Source organism: Corvus moneduloides, chromosome 6, assembly GCF_009650955.1.
Source record: "Corvus moneduloides isolate bCorMon1 chromosome 6, bCorMon1.pri, whole genome shotgun sequence".
In the NCBI taxonomy this organism is placed as follows: domain Eukaryota; kingdom Metazoa; phylum Chordata; class Aves; order Passeriformes; family Corvidae; genus Corvus; species Corvus moneduloides.
In genome coordinates, this window is record NC_045481.1 from 53,506,683 (window position 1) to 53,522,658 (window position 15,976).

Sequence of the window (15,976 nt, forward strand, 5' to 3'; positions counted from 1 at the left end):
CTTTTCCTCGCAGTTTACTCACATGAGCAGAAAAACATTAAAACATTATTATTAAAATATTACATTATAATATCAACTGCATTACACTGAGTCAGTCTCCCAGCAGCATTTATGCACACACAAGTTTAAGGAAGGCTGCAGAACTCACCTTGGCTGTCAGAAATCAGGAATATGTATCAGTGTGACAAGGAAAAGGCCAGTTCCCACAGGGGATGGAGTGAAAGACTGAGGGACGCTCCTGTCCTTCCAGCTCGGAGTGAGGCTGGACACTGATGTCATCACAAATGCCCTGCCAAGGCTCTGCTGGCCTTTCGAGTGAGATCAGATATTTATTTTGGTCTGAAAAACTGCAAAAAGGACAAACGGGTGAGGCCTCTGGAAAAGCTGAGCAAGAGAAAGAAGGTTTCTTGAAAAAACATCAGTTTGGGCCGATGCCAGCTTCCTAGACAAGAAACAGGACGGTGATTCCAATCAGAGGAGACCCCCTGAATTGGTTTGAGCAGCTCTGGATCAAAAAGTGAAACAAGCTAAGGAGGAGAGATCCGATGCTGTGGCTGCGTGTCCAGAGATTATCCCGTAATTTGGTATAATAAAGCCTCTTATCCAAGGGGATAAGCACAGAAGCCGCTCCACAATCAGCTCACTACTGAGGCGGAGTTTCTTATCTCTGGGGAAAAAAGCCTTTTTAAACAAAGTCAAACACTCTGGATGAATACGCTAAGTAATTCTGAGGAGATGGTCAAACACAAAAATCACTGTTTTCAAGGAAAACTTTGTGCTGAAGGATCTGGTTATAAATTCACTGATATGCAGTTGGCTGGACTTGCAAAGATTTTGCTCTGAGCTCAGTGCCTTAACTCCGAGCTCTGCTCTGCTCTCTCTGCTCTGCTGGGCACGACTGTGGAATCACTCCTGAATGAAGCCATCCCGGGAGGTTCAGCTCCTTAATGCCAGGAGAACCACCAGGCACCGCTTGCTCAGCAGAGGCCGTGCCAGCTCTTCCCCCTTGGATCTGGGGTGCGGACGCAGGGAGCGAGCCGGAGCGCATCCCGGTCCCCGGGGATGGCACAGACAGCGGGCCGGGAGCGGAGGCTGCGGGGCAGGCAGCCAGCAGGGCTGGCAGACACTGTATGGATACACATCCCCCCGGGCTACACGCTCCCCGAGCAGCGCAGAGCTGTCACACACTCCACACGCTCCAGCTGGGCCGGAGGTCGGAGCGAGGTCAGGAATACCGCAGGCGCCAGCGCAACGGGGACAGCGCTCGGGGACTGCGGCTCAGGCAGAGCTCTCCCAGTTATTCAGGAGAATAACTCCCAGATCTTCCACCCCCAAAAATCAGGTTGACATGCAAAGCCCATTGCCAGGCTGAGCGCATCCAATTTTAAGTCAGTAACAACCACAACTCCCTTGTTGTACCCTTTATCCTCCCGCTGACCCATCTCTGATCCCTCTGATCCCTCCGAGCCCAGGGCTGCTGGATGCACACACAGACATTCTCGGAGTCGCAGCCAGCCGGAGTTTTACCACCAGCGCTCTGTACAAACACACATTAAATCCAACACAGTTCCCAAACCTGTGTCGCAGGAGAGTCTCCAAGTCTCTTAACTCATTCCAGGTCTATCCACTGCTCTTTACACGGAGTTTCCCGAGGCTCCCAGGCGGCTCCTGCGGGGCTGTAATGAAGTCGTGACTGTGTGTGTGTGAAGTTCCTGCTGGAATGTGTAGGCAATTAATGTTTTTGTGGTTTCACAGGCAGCAGGACGAGGACTGAATCTGCTCCAACACCTCCAAAACCTGCAGCATCTCACCCCTGACACCAAGGCAAAAAAACCCGGAAAGGGACTGATAAGGACCCATTTGACTGTGCCCTGTTTAGGTTCGTAACATTGTTCCGTGTGCCAGGAGTGATAACGGCCCGTGAATGACACGCTTTGCCCCAGGAAAATTTGACGGGAATATTGGAGAGTGGTGGTGGATGGGTGCTGGGAAGTTTTGGGGATAAGTTGAACGAGAGGGGATCTGGCTGGAAAGAGGGACAAATTTATCCTGGAGGGGACAGTCAGACGTCGGAAGAATGGTGCCATCTGTGCGGAGTCCAGGCTGGCTGACTCGCAGAATCCTAGAAGCATTTAGTTTGGAAAAGGCCTCCAAGATCATCAGGTCCAATCTTCAGTTGTGGTACTGGGGAAAACTTCTCAATATTCCGATCTTTTTCTTGTTCTTCTCGATATGGTTTTCCATTCATAACCTGGATTTTATAGGAATGGGAAGTTTTGTGCCTTCAGGCCATCCTAGGCATCATGTTATTTAAATTGCTGTGTAATCCCTAAAAGCATTTTCCTGAGTATTCCAGAGGCACTTCCCAAGGAAAGTCTGAGAGTTTATCACTAAGCCCACTGTAAATTCCAGTAGGAAATCCTGGGTCAATGAATCATGGCAGCATCATTCCTATTTTATTATTACTGATACACACACTCCATTTGTTTTTCCATGTTAAATTCCCTGTGTGCACACAGCAGGATCCCACTGGTTCTTTTAATGAATAAACATGTACAATTAATCTGAAATCTTCTCTAAATGCAGCATATTTGGAAAGTTATTTCCAGTGTTTTCAAGCCTGAAATATATCAGCATCAAGGTGGTTTGGAAAATGAGCATTGAAAGGAAGAAAAATGAGGGAGGAAACTCAGGATCTAGGGAAACGCAGAGTAAGTGAATCCCATCCCTCATGAAAAATTAATTATTAGAAAAATGAGTTATTATAAAACACGAGCCATTGTTAATTAGATCAAAGAACAGAAGCGACTCCAGCAAGAATTCTGGCCCGACATCTGTCCCAACAGGATTAATTTAAAATAAACATCAGGAAGAACGAAATAAATCAGTCCGTTTGTGCCTCCTCTTGCTCTAGACCATGGAAGACTGAGGCTTTCTGTTAAAGAGTGATGAAAAGGGTTCCCCCCCCCCATCCATAAAAAAAGAGTTGCATTATTTACAGATTCTAGAAGAAAACTAATTAAGAAGGTTAAATTACAAGAAAATTTGCTCAAATATTAGGAAAAATATGTGTTGGGAGCAAGGGGTCTGCCCTTGGAAATGGGGGGCTGCTGCCTGCCTGGATCCCGGTTTCCACACCCACACGCATCTCTGGGGCTGCTTTTGGGACATCATGTTCCTGAGACGGAGATCCCATGGGGAAATAAATTCTCCCAGGGAGTCCCAGCTTTCATCTCATGGGGAGGTGAGAACAAAACCCAGCTGTGCTCGTTAACATGCCATATAATTCCCTTTTTAAAAACTAATTATCTGATGTGCTACGAATCCAATCCCACTCGTGGATCTTTGGCTGTGATAGGGAGAAACATCCCCCAGCCTTGGACAGGGAGATACAGCTGATTGCTAAATCACCCTCTGAGCTTCTGAGCAGTCCAGAGTCCACTCCTTGAGAAATCCATCTCTGTGGCCCAGGACAGCAGAGGATGCTGCTTCCTGCTAGGGGGATCATTTGTGCAGAAGGAAAAAGAGAGGAAAAAGGGATTAAGTGGACGTGAGGGAACATTTTGTGATCTGAGAGCACAAATCACTGCATGGGCTGACTGGGATGTGGTGGCGAGGGGCACCTGCTCTGCTCCTTAAATCTGGGTTCAGGGACCACCCAAAAGATGGAGGAGAAACCGGAGCCAGCTTCGTGTGGCACAATCTCCACGTATTAAAAAGAAATAAAAATGAGATGTTCCAGGAACAAAGGAAACCCAAAGGAATTTGCTCTGTGCCCTGAGCCAGGCACTGAGAAGCAGGAGAGTTTACCTGCTGCAGAGGAAGAAGGGAGTTTTCTCACCAGCTCTTCCCAGAGAACTTAATTCTTCCAAAACCATGACATTCCCAGTGCGGGAAGCAGAAATGCTCTGGGAACAGTCATAAACTGCTTCCTCGTGGGAAATCTGGCTGCCTTGCTTTGCTTTTCTCATTTACGGAGTGCTAAATGCTGCCAGGTGCCATCGTCCGTATCCCAGCTTTCCTACAGACTTTGTACAGTCACCGCATCCCTGCTCAGGCAGCAGCACGGGAACAGCAGTGAGCATGGCTACAAAAAAAGCTGGATTATTGATGTAGTTATATGATTATTAATTACATTATTTATGAGTGCAGAGAAAACAGAGCAACAAAGCAAATTCCCAGCAACCTGGCTCACTGTAGAGGCTCCCAACCCTGCTTTGCACCATGTTCTTTCAAAAATCCCTCTCCATCAGAACAGCTTGCTTGTTGTTTTCTAATACAGTTATTCTGGTGCTCCTTCTGAGAGCGGAAGAATATTCCTGGAGAGGCAGGTTTTTTCCAGCCCTGTTAAATTGATTTGCTTTTAAGAACCACTGGGCGGTCGAACCGCTCCGGCTCCGGCTTGTTTGTGCAGAACACTCTGGAGAGGTTTATAGAGATATTAAAATTAAATATGAAGTCACGGAATAAATGGGGCCTCCATTCAGTGTGCCTTGTAAATCCAGTTTAAATGGTTCCCTTTATTAAATATCCTTTCCTCTTAAAAATGGATTAACTGCTCTCGCCAGAGGCTCTGACGGAGAAGCTGTCAGATCCCTATGGCAACGCTGCACTCCACGAGACCCCTCGCTCCATGCCAGCTCCTCAGCTTCATCCCAGTTCAGGTATCCCCTTTATACCACCTCCAGTTATTAATCACCATCTCCCACTAATAATTACAACCCCAAGGCTGGTACTGAGCACTGTGCTGCAACTTCACAGCGCTCCAGTGAGCCCCATCCCATACGGAATGCATGGATAGAGGCCAGATGCCTTTCCCAGCTCACCTGGCAGCGCTCACCTGTTACCCTGATTTTTGGGCTCATTATTTTCCTTTTTTTCCTACTTTTGGCCTCAGTCTCTCACGCTGCCCTGCGCCGCTCCCAGTGGTCCTGCAGAGCTCTCAACATATTCCAGGCTGGTGTTTGGAATTTAAGGAAAATTCATGTATAAAGGGGTAATTTAGCTGGATTTTAGGGTTTTGCAGGAGGCCGGAGCAGTACAACCCTGGCCGGTCCCCATGTGGCCCCTCAGCACAGCTCCCTTCCCGAGGGCCAGATGGGAATTACCTTTTTGCCAAGGGCTTTACTGCAGAAAAGAGCCTCCAGGAATGTCCAGCTTGATGTTTCCTGAAAGACAGCCCCATGCACCGCTGCTCCAGGACCCTGAGGTTTTGGGCACAGGGATGCAGCCATGGCAGAAGCAGCAGCTGGAGAAGAACATGAAAAGCTCAACCTCATTTTTATTCAGCTTCCAAGTGACAGAGGCAGTGCAGAAGCCATTCCAAGAGTGGCTCTGCAAGGCTGTGGCTGCTTTCCCATGGAAGGAGCCTATGCCAATGGAGCTGGGGGCTCCCTGTGCTGCCACTGCAGCACTTGGAGCAGCACGGAGCAGCAGAGCCAACCTTGGCACACAGGGATTAGCGAGCAGTTATCCATTATCTCCCCTCAAGCCCCCAGCCTGGTGAGCCAAGTGTTATTCCCGTATGGATGGGGTGAGAAGGGCACAGTAAAACAGGGAATTGCCCACGCTCAGGTCCCTGGAGCCACCAGGTTAAGGGGATGTGTATCCCTTCTCCCTGTGCGGCACCAACCCCACGAGGGCTGGTCCTGCCACCAGCGATGGGACCCCCACCCCCACCCCCAGCCCCTGCACGGCTCCTCCATCAGCAGGGATGGAGCTGGGCGGGTGCTGGAGTGCTCTGTCACGTTCATGTGACAGTCCCAACTGCTCCCGTCTCTTGGCTCACAGGGAGTTTGGCACGAGTACAGCCAATTATAATTAGCGGCATTAAAGCAGCAGTTAAATGCAAGCAGGAGCTCGTGGCTTTCGCTCCAGGTGGGAAGACACTTCAGCCAGTCCTGGATGCTGCTCTGGATCTGCTTGGCTGGGACATGCAGGGAGTGAGGTGGGGAAGCCCCAAGAAGGCTCCTACAGCAGCACCAGGAGACCAGCTGGCACTTTCCCTGGAAAAAAGAGCTGCTCCAAAGCAGAACAAAGAGCCACACCGGCATCCCTGAATCTGCAGGACAGTGCTGTGCCTCTCAAAGGGTTAATTCCCAAAGGTCAGGATGCACTTTTCAACATCTCCCACCCTCTCAGTGTGCTCATCCTGGTGCCCAAATCTTATCCAAAGCCTCTGGAAGTGCCCACAGCCCCGACAGCTCCTTCCTAGAGCCCCAAGTGCCTCCTCCTCCCTGCAATTGCCACAAGACTCTCTCACCTTCAGACAGTGCACATGGAAATGAGGGAAATGGGACACAGCAGGTTGGCTCTGCCAGATACCTGGACCACTGCTGGTCATCAAGACCTGCCAGGGGATGCCCATCTGGCTGAAGCCAGGCAGGATTCCAGTGGCCACACACCTCACACTTCCCAGCTGGTGAGCCCACACCTTCTTGACGCATGGGGGACTCCAAGGACAACCTGTGGCCAGAAGGACTCTGCCAGGGTGGCAGCAGAACATTCCTGGCAGCATCAGTCATGATACAAGAGCAGTTTGCTGAATGTCAGATCCAGGAGAGCCGGATACAGCTCCACGCGCCTCCCTCGGGTAGCAGATTTCAACAGTAAATCCAATTTTGTTTGACATTAATCCCAACTTTTCAGCGCGCCACAGATTATCCTTTTGGTGATGCTCGCCATGCTGGAAGAGCAGGGATGCTTGGTTGTCTTTCCAAGGGACCTCTCCGAGGGAGCATCCACACCCAGAGGAGCACTGGAGCCGGCCGTGGGTCACGCACAGCGGGCAGGTTTCTGTTGCATTTCTGGCACCCACATCACCGATGGCTCCAAGTAACCAAGTCACATTAAATCCAACTGGAAAATGTCAAATTAGTTCTTCAGCAGAAATCCCAGGCCAGGGGGCCAGGAGTATCATGCTCAGTGACCCCACACCAGCTCACAAATGTACATGCTCCCTGCATGAGCTCCTTCCTCCCCTTGGGAGGAAAATTCCCAGTTGTATTCACTTCATCACTGTGGTTTCCTTTTTCAGGAATTCTCTTGGTTTGATCTGCTTCTCCAGGTCTGTGCCTCCGGCAGCTCCCTGCGAGGAGCTGTGCTGACAACGTTGGAAGCAGGAAGCAAAATGCAAAGATCCTCTAGGAAAATCCTTAACCCTAGGAAGAAATCCTATCAGGAATTTAAGAACAGGTGTGATGCTGGCAGGGCTGCAAGGGGACAGGGACTGAGCAGCCCCAGTTCATCCAATGGGACCATCTCAGAATCTCCTGCTCAAGGTGACCTGGAAGTGAAAGATGCTGCAAATTTTGGATGCAGCCAGGGTCCAAAGTGGGTTATGGATGCAGTTCCACCATGCCCACCTCATCTGCACTCACCCCACAAACCACATGTGCCCCTTGCTCCCTTCTCTGTAATTAGGAGCCAATTCCACGTTAGACATTACTCTTTCCTTCTGCCCATTTTGTTCCCAGAACTCATCCCCTCCCTCCCCAGGTGTGCAAGGGCCACAGCCCCAGGAAGCAGCAGAACATTTCAATAGGGAGTGAAAATCATGAAAGCCGAGGCGGAGCCCATGGGACAGCTCCAGAGGAGCCACGGCTCAGGACTGTGTGGGAATGGCTGTGTCACCACCCAGGGCCACGGGAGCTGTTTCCTCTGAGGATGAGTGTGCAGGAGCCCCTGCAGTGACCCTGCAGGTGCCTGTGCCTTCGGCCTCACTCCCCAGGCCCTGTCGCCGGCTGGGAGCACCCCTGGACAGCTCTCACCTGCGCGTGGCTGCAGACATTCCCATCAGGTACTCCTGATCCCACTATCCTGCTCATCGCTGCTCCTCAAGCAGGTTATTTGACTCTTGTCTGCTCTTCTCCCACTTGGAATCATCCTGGCCACTTAGGATGTCTGTGTAGATGGCTCAGCTATTGGACCTGTCCTCAGGGTGTGTGTGGCACTTGGTGCCACGGGGCCAGGACACTCCGATGGCAGAAGTTGCTGGAGACAGCGCTCCAAGCAAGATGCTTTTCCAAAGCAACACTCCCAAATGCTTCTTTCAGGGTTCCTAAACCCTAGCTGAGACAAGAACTGCCACCACCACCTGCCCTGCCTGAACAGCAGAGACTCAAATATGCCACTGACAGCAGCTGTCAAGAGCAGCTGGAAAAAAGTCAGTCAATCCTTGCTCTATTTCCATGGAAAACCCAACAGATCGCTCATCCCACAAACCTGAGCACCCACATCTGCTCCCAAGCACTCCTAACTCCTGCAACCACCAGGTCCAGGTGGGAACTTCAGGCAGGAATGGGAAGAACAGTCCAGCACTGGTTTGTTTTCTAAATCAATACGATTTTTCAAATTTATTTTTTAAGAATTACTTCTAATATATCTTTCTCACAGAAGGAGGGAATAGGGAATGTTCTCATTCCATCTGTAAACAATGAAATACAGATCTGGGAAACCAGGGAAGAGACACAAAAAAGTGCATTTTACAAAATTATCAACTAAAATATATTTTACATGTATTACGCTTCGATTTAAATTCTACCGACTGCATTTTTCAGTTTCAAAAAATATTTCCATATCTAATAGATTAAAAAAGCAGGAAATCTTTTCATTAGGGATAAGACATTTCAGTTCATTTACATGCTGTTTGCACAACAGCATCAGCAACCACGTGAACCTCAATGTTCATGGCCTGAAGCAGATTCAACATGAGAAGAGTCAGGTTTGTCCTCTCTGGAGCTGGATCGGAGCCCGTTACGGACCCAGGGCAAGGATAATTTCCCTGCTACCTGGAGAGGAGCCAGGACAAGGTGGGAGCAGGGGGAGATGGGGCAGAAGGAGGAATTTCGGTGAGTTACTGTGGTTCCAAGGCTGGATCTCACACCTGACCCCAGCTGCAGCAGTGCTCAGGCTCACCCGGCCGGTGGGTCTTGCAGCATTCTGTGTCCAAGGCACTGCCAGGGGGAATTGGCCCCAGCAGCTCTCCTGCTTCAGGTTCAGGGGCAAAGGAGTCACCATGGAGACACACATGTAGATTTAGGGCTTCCCATCACCTGCCACTCACTGTCAGGTGCAGCTGCTCTGTCCCACCATGGCCAGGCAGCTGCCATTCCCTCCGTGTCATGGGCAGGAGCAGCTCCACTTCTCCAGCATCCTCCCCCCCTGCTACAGGGGAAAACCACTTCATATCCTTCCCAAGAAGCATCAGAGACCATGTTCTCCACTGCCTCCTTGCACCCCTTCATCCGTGTGTTCCCAATGTGCCAACCACTTCCCACCCCAACACAGCCACACCACACGATTCCAAGAGACCCCCAGTGCCAAGCGAATTGTTCAGGAGAGATCTGGGCAATCCCTTTGACACCAACAGTATCTTGAGGTATAAGTGAGAGAAGATGCTTCACCTGACAATTCTTGCTTGCACACCTGGGATCTCCCTTCTTGGAGCTGGATGTTCTCGTGGGAATAAACAGGAATTTTCCAGCAGGAATCATCCACCAGCTGCAAGGAGATGCCCGCTCGCTGTGGCAGGTGCCAGATCTTGTCAACCCCTCAAGCCATTGCCTCCAGACACGTTCCCCTCTTTGGTATGTAGAGCAAATCTCTGGAGAACTCCTGCGTGCCTGAACTATTCCATGTAAGGTATTGGATGCCATGGGTTTTCTCTCCAGGCTGGGCAGGTGTGTGGCCACCGGAGCAAGGTGACAAGCCCTGCATCCCCAGGGAGTACAGGGAATGCTGCTTCCAATGACAGGACATTAAAGCAGAACGGACACTTCCACCATGGAACACAAGTTCAGAAGCCCCGAAAGACCAGGAAAACGCAGATCCCTCGTTTCAGTGAGCGGCTCCAGCCAGCAGGAATGTGGGTGGCACGGGGTCCGTTCTGCTGTACGTTAGTGCAATCTTGGGCTGGGCTCCCAGCTTGGTGCAGTGACTCCCCGGGATGTGACACTGTCCTTTGGTTTGCTTTGGGATTAACTCCAAGTTAGCGTTGAGATAAGCTAAGGTCTGTCTGGGATCTGTACAGGTAAGGCAACAAGCAGGACCTGCGGGGCTCGCATGGTCCATGCGAACCTTTCCCGATGCTCAGGTCCTTTCAGGAGCCACAAAGCCACTTTGGTGAGCTTGCTTGGACACCGGGATGAGTTTGGAGAGGGAGAGGCTGCTGATAGCTTCAACAGCACTCCCAGGATCAGGACAGTCACATGGGGAAGGAATTTAAAAAAGCCAAAAACACGCAAGAAAAGGGTTTGCCACTTTCCCCTCTGGCTTCTTCCCACTGCAGACACACAGATAAGCAGGGACTGTAAACGACATTACAGGAAACAAACTGGGAAGAAAATCTAGGACCCCTTGAGCCATCAGAGGAAGAGCAACACTCAAAGAGAAGAGGAAACATGGTTCTCCCCAGCAGAGCCCACTTTGTGAGCTCCAAGCTTCTGAGCGGCGCATGCCGGTGAATGCTGGGCCTTGGGATGGGGCATAGGGATCATGTGGGCTCAGTCAGGACACCTGGGACCTCGGCCCAGCTCTAACCCTACACTGGGGTGTAACACCTTCCACCTTGCCAGCTCCCTCTGCTCCACCATGGAGCAGGCTCCAAGCCCCAGTCTAGGTGGTGAATCACGGAGCAGTGAGCTGAGGGGAGGGAAAAGACGAGGGAGAACAGGGGTCACCTCTTCTCCTGATGGAGCAACCTATCGAAGCATGACACAAGGCCACTCTGCACCCAGGCAGCTCCCAAAGCTGTATTTTGAAGAAGCTCTCACTGTGGGAATCCTCAGAGTCTGTCCTGCGGGACCAAGGAGACTCTCCTGTGCTCTGCCAAGGAACTGGGCTCAGTTCAGGGCCTGAAAACCACGGACTGGCCCAGCCAGACTCAACCAACGCTGCACCGACACATCCCTCCTGCACCTTCCTGCCGTTCCCCAGCCATGGCTCTGCATTGCTTCCTAGCTTTTATCCCCCGCAAACCCTCCCAATAGATGCAGCTCTACGTACATATATAGATATAGATTTACTTATGCAAATCCCTATATCTATATACATATATTTATTTTTTACGTATATATTTTCATTTATGCTTTTAACGAAGTGCTGTGCTTTCAACTGCTGCCTCCCTCCACAGGCTCCGCTCCTCGCACGCTCCCGAGTCCCAGGACCTGCAGCAGCACGAGGTGGGTGAGAGTGCACAGGAGTCCCGGGCCACGGGCGCTCCAGTGCTGCCTGCTCCCGCCGCGCTCCGAAGGAAGGGCTGTGCTACTGCGGGTTCTTCAGGATGCGCCCGTGCCTGAAGTCGTAGACGTGACGACAGAGGAAAACCAGCTCGGGGTCCGTGTCCTCGGGCACCTTGCGGTGCAGAGGGGTGGAATACTCCTCTGAGGGAGGAACCATGATGGTTTTCCTGCCCGGGATCCCTTCGACTCGACGCTTTGCCAAGGCACAAAATCTGCAGGGCAATCACATTGGAACAGTTATCAGAGAATCCTGGAATGGTTTGGGTTGGAAGGGACATTAAGGCTCATCCAGTCCCACTCCCTGCCATGGGAACGGACACCTTCCACTAGGTTCCACCTTCCACTAGCCCAGGTTGCTCCAAGACCCACCCAACCTGGCCTTGGACACTGCCAGAGATGCAACAGCCACAGCTTCTCTGGGCAACATGTACCAGGGCCTCACCACCCTCATAGGGAAAAATTTATTCCTAATATCCCATCTACCCCTGCCCTTTGGCAGTGTGAAGCCATTTCCCCTTGCCCTGGCACTCCAGACCCTTGTAAACAGTCCTTCTCCATTTTTCCTGTAGACTCCCTTGTGGTACTGGAAGGGGCAATTAGGTCACTCCGAAGCCTTCACTTTTTCAGGATGAACAATCCCTATTCTCTCAGCCTTTCCTCATAGGAGAGGTGCTCCATCCCTCTGATCAACCTGACGGCCTCCTCTGGACTCGCTCCAACAGGTCCATGTCCTTCCTGTGCTGGGGACCATGAACTCATTCCCTCTCCTGCTGCCTGTGTCCCTGGAGCTGCTGGAGGACAAGGGGAAGGGAAGGAATGTGGACAAAGCTTTTTCAAAGAGAACTCCTGCAGGAAGCAACACAAGTTTATATTTCCATACTGGTGGATATTGTACAGCACCAAAGATGACAGCAATTAACCACTTTGGTTTTTACTGCTTTGGCCTTATTTTTATTAATTAGCCCCTAACAAATGCTTATGCACCAATTTTTAGGAAAACAAAGAATTCAGGACGCCTTTAGGGAACATCACTCAAAGGTGACCTGACCCACAAGAGCATGAAAAAATTCCTGCCAGTAGTTGTTCCAGAAGACTGGGGTGTTAGAAACAAAAGCAACTGCTTTGATCCAAAGCTTGGGGATGGTGGGCTTAATTTGGTTGGCTTTGGCTTCTTGTTGTTGGGGTTAGGTTGGATATTTTTTTGTTTGTTAGGGGCTTTTGTTTTAGTGTCCTCAAAAGAAAGATCAAAATTCAGCTTCTAAAGAGTTTGTACACCAGTTTGTTTTTAGAAATTCCAAGACCAGAGCCCTGGGTCAGGAGCAGGCTGAGGAGGAGGCCTCAGGCATCCCCTCCGTGGCAGGGCTGCACAGACCACAAGATGCACCCAGCAGAACCGAAGAGATTTAAAGCACTGGTTTGCATTACGGGTTTGTGTCCATTCAATCCCTGTCTTCCTTGAGCCCTGTGCATCCATCACAGGATGCCAGGCTGGAATATGGATACTGGGAAGTTCTTACTGACAAAGCTGCAATTCAATCAACAAGAGCTCAACTGTAACAGCCTGAGTCGCTGCTCCAAAGGGTGCTGCTGCCAAAATCCCAGGATCTGGTGTCCAGCACAAACACTGGCATGTGTATCAGCAGGTTTTTGGGTAGTCTGGCACCTGTCTCCCACAAGGGACGGATATACAGGATCTCTTCCCTAGCTCACTTAGTTTTTAGCTCCAATTCCATGTTTTCCTGCACACTTGTTCCTGTCTTCCTTGAAACCACAGGCAGTGGTACCAAGGTCATACAAGCATCAGTATTTGGGAGTTTCTTGAGAGGAGCGCAAGAGGCTGGGGAAGGGTTTGGAGCACCAAGAGCGGCTGAGGGAGCTGGGATGGCTCAGCCTGAAGAAAAGGAGGCTCAGGAGGACCTTCTAGCTCTCCACAACTCCCTGACAGGAGGGTGCAGTCAGAGGGGGTTGGGCTCTGCTCCCGGGCAACAAGGACAGGATGAGAGGAAACAGCCCCAAGTTGCACCAGAGAAGGTTTAGGTTGGATATTGGGAAAATTCATTCAGGGAAAGGCTGGTCAGGCCTTGGGACAGGCTTTCCAAGGCAGTGGTGGAGCTGCCATCCCTGGAGGGATTTAAAAGCTGTGTGGATGTGGCACTTGGGGACATGGGTCAGTGGTGGCCTTGAAAGTGCTGGGGGAACAGCTGGACTCGATGATCGTAAGGGTCTTTTCCAACCCAAACGATTCCATGATTTTATACAAACCAGACAGGTAAGGGATCTGGAGTGGGAGAAGCCCCCAGCCTGCAGCAGAGCAAGTGTCTGAGGCAGACCACAGCCCACAGGGCTGGGACAGCCGGGATGGCTGGAAATGGGCACAGTGAGAGAGGCTGGAGGCAGGGGGAGGTTTGGGAAGTGCAGCAGGTTCAGAGCTCCACCTACCTGCAGTACTCTGCGAAGGTCAGCACGTAGCACTTCTCCTCGATGCAGGCAACGCTGTTCTCGTCCTGGTGCCGCGACGCAAAGATCTCATTCTGTGCCAGGAGGGGAGGGGACAGGTCACTCAGCTGGTCCGGAGCCCCAGGAGGCAGGGCCGGCTCCACACCCTCACCCACCCAGAGAGGGAAGGGCCAGCTTCGCACCTTCACCCATCACCTAAACGTGGAGTCACTGAAGCATGCCCATGGTGAATACTCTTCAGAGCCAGTGTCCCACATAACCCAGGCACCTGCCAAGTGCTCTGCACCACAGTTTTATCCAGCAACAGCGAGCAACACTGGCTCTCCCATCATTTCACCCTGCCCAGCACACTTTGTGAGACCGAGTGCCCCAATCTCACATGAATTTCCAATGTCACAAAAATCTTCAGCAGCAAGGCCATGGCTGGCTGCACCCCTCGGTCTCCCTTTTCCTCCTGGATTCTCTAATCCATCTTTATATCAAAACTTATGGAAACCCTTCTTGTCCAACCACTTCCTCAATTCAATAAAAAAGGCTGGTTTAGTGAGAGAAGTAGCAACAGTCTTTTTCAGAATCATGGAATAGAGTCCTGGAATGGTTTGGTTTGGTTTGGTTAGGTAGGGACCTTAAGGATTATCTTGTTCCACCCCCTGCCATGGGCAGGGACACCTTTCACTAGACCAGGTTACTTCAAGTCCCATTCAACCTGGCCTTGAACACATCCAAGGAGGAGCAGCCACAGCCTCTATTGGCAAACTTCTCTACAATTTTTCCCAGAGTAATTTAGGGAATTTGGCTCTGCAGCAGGCAGGATTGGTTAGACACTGAATAACCTGGACAGAGCCACTGAGAAGAATTTCAGGTATGGTTAGATCAGCAGAGATGATCTCTGGGAATGCAGATGCCCTGCACAAGTCTGGAAGCATTTCCTGCAGGCTCCATTTCTGCTTTGCTGGAAGGGAAGACTCACAAAAGGGTGAACATTAGGGGACAGGGTTGATCAGGGACACTGGGAATACTACACCTGCCTTCTGCACCTTGGCATTTTGGTTTACTCCTTGACTCCAAACTACCTGAGTCACGCTGGCAAGCCCAACCCAGCCCTCAGCCCAAGCTCTCTCTTGTTTGAAGACCTGTGTAATTAAGCGGGTTTGCAAAAACCTGGCTTAATGCCCCCTGGCATTCTCCCTGGACTGAAATGCAACTGGATACACTCACCTTTCATTTATAAAGTGACACATTTTGGTTTAGAAACTCACCTGTGCCCTGCAAGCCAGGCAGGTACAATTCCCTGACTGCTCCCAAGTCCTGCTCTTAACCCCTCCCCTCCCTTTTTATTTAAAAAAGTAATAGAAATTAAGAAAGCACCAAATGTTTAAAATTGGGTTGAACACAGCAGTGAATTCTTCATTCCCAGTTAAAACCAGCTTGTTCTGTCACCCAACACAAGCCCATTCGAAGCAGAGCAAGGTGTGAAGTCACAGTGATTCACACGTTTCTTCTTTAAAAAGCAACTCCATTATCCTGGCACAGCATCCACAAGTCAGACTTTCATTCTCATCCTAAATCTATGCAGGGCTAGGATGATGCATCCACGTTTCTGTACAAAACTAACACGTTTTTGGAGTTGAAGAAGCAGATTAAGGGATTTATTAAAAGGCAGCACGTAACACAGACACTCCAGTTTCCTGCAAAATGGCAGCAGGAGCTTTTCAGGCTCTCCAGCCCTGTAGGAATTAGAATACGCTTTTGGAAAGGTGTCTGATCTTGATTCAGTATAAACTTATTCTTCCTTTATTCTTAAGGTAACAGTCAAAATTACTTTTTACTTAATATGTGGAATTTTCTCAGATTAAAGGGAGAAACATCAACACTCAGCAATTTCTGTTAGAGCCTCCATGTAAGAAACTCAGCAGCTTTTGTAAGAGCCCAGAGTTTCTCCACAGGACAATAAATCTGGGGGAAAAGCCCATCTATAGGACACCACCACTCAACACATCTGGCAACAGCTGCATCACAGCCAAGAGAGCTCTGCTGTACTCAGCTTGAGGCCACCCAGGAATGCAGAGAGATGCTCGGGGCACTCTCCTCTTCCTGCAGGAGCACAGACAGCCCGGGATGCCCTGGCCCGGATCCGGACTCACCTGGTGCATGCTGGGGTTGCGGCCTCCCTGAGTGTGCTCTGGTCTGTAATACCACAGGAGGCTCATCATCAGCTCCCCTGCAACAACATGGATTAAAACAAGTCAAGCCTCAGTTTTCTCTGAGTGTTTTCCCAC

The 15,976-nt window shown here is 50.6% G+C and overlaps 1 protein-coding gene across 3 annotated transcripts in view; it reads right to left on the reverse strand.

The window, feature by feature from the left end:
• Positions 1-8,322: 8,322 nt before the first annotated feature.
• Positions 8,323-15,976, reverse strand: part of BAHD1 (bromo adjacent homology domain containing 1) — a 35,767-nt gene continuing 28,113 nt past the window's right edge. For 2 of the 3 annotated variants that reach the window (XM_032112200.1, XM_032112198.1), the window contains exons 5-7: positions 15,842-15,918; positions 13,680-13,771; positions 11,263-11,452 (exon numbers count right to left, since the gene is read on the reverse strand). In XM_032112200.1, coding sequence (XP_031968091.1) covers positions 11,263-11,452; positions 13,680-13,771; positions 15,842-15,918 — 359 coding nt within the window. Of the gene's footprint in view, positions 11,453-13,679; positions 13,772-15,841; positions 15,919-15,976 lie in introns of all 3 variants that reach the window. The other variant, XM_032112199.1, reaches the window with a different exon arrangement.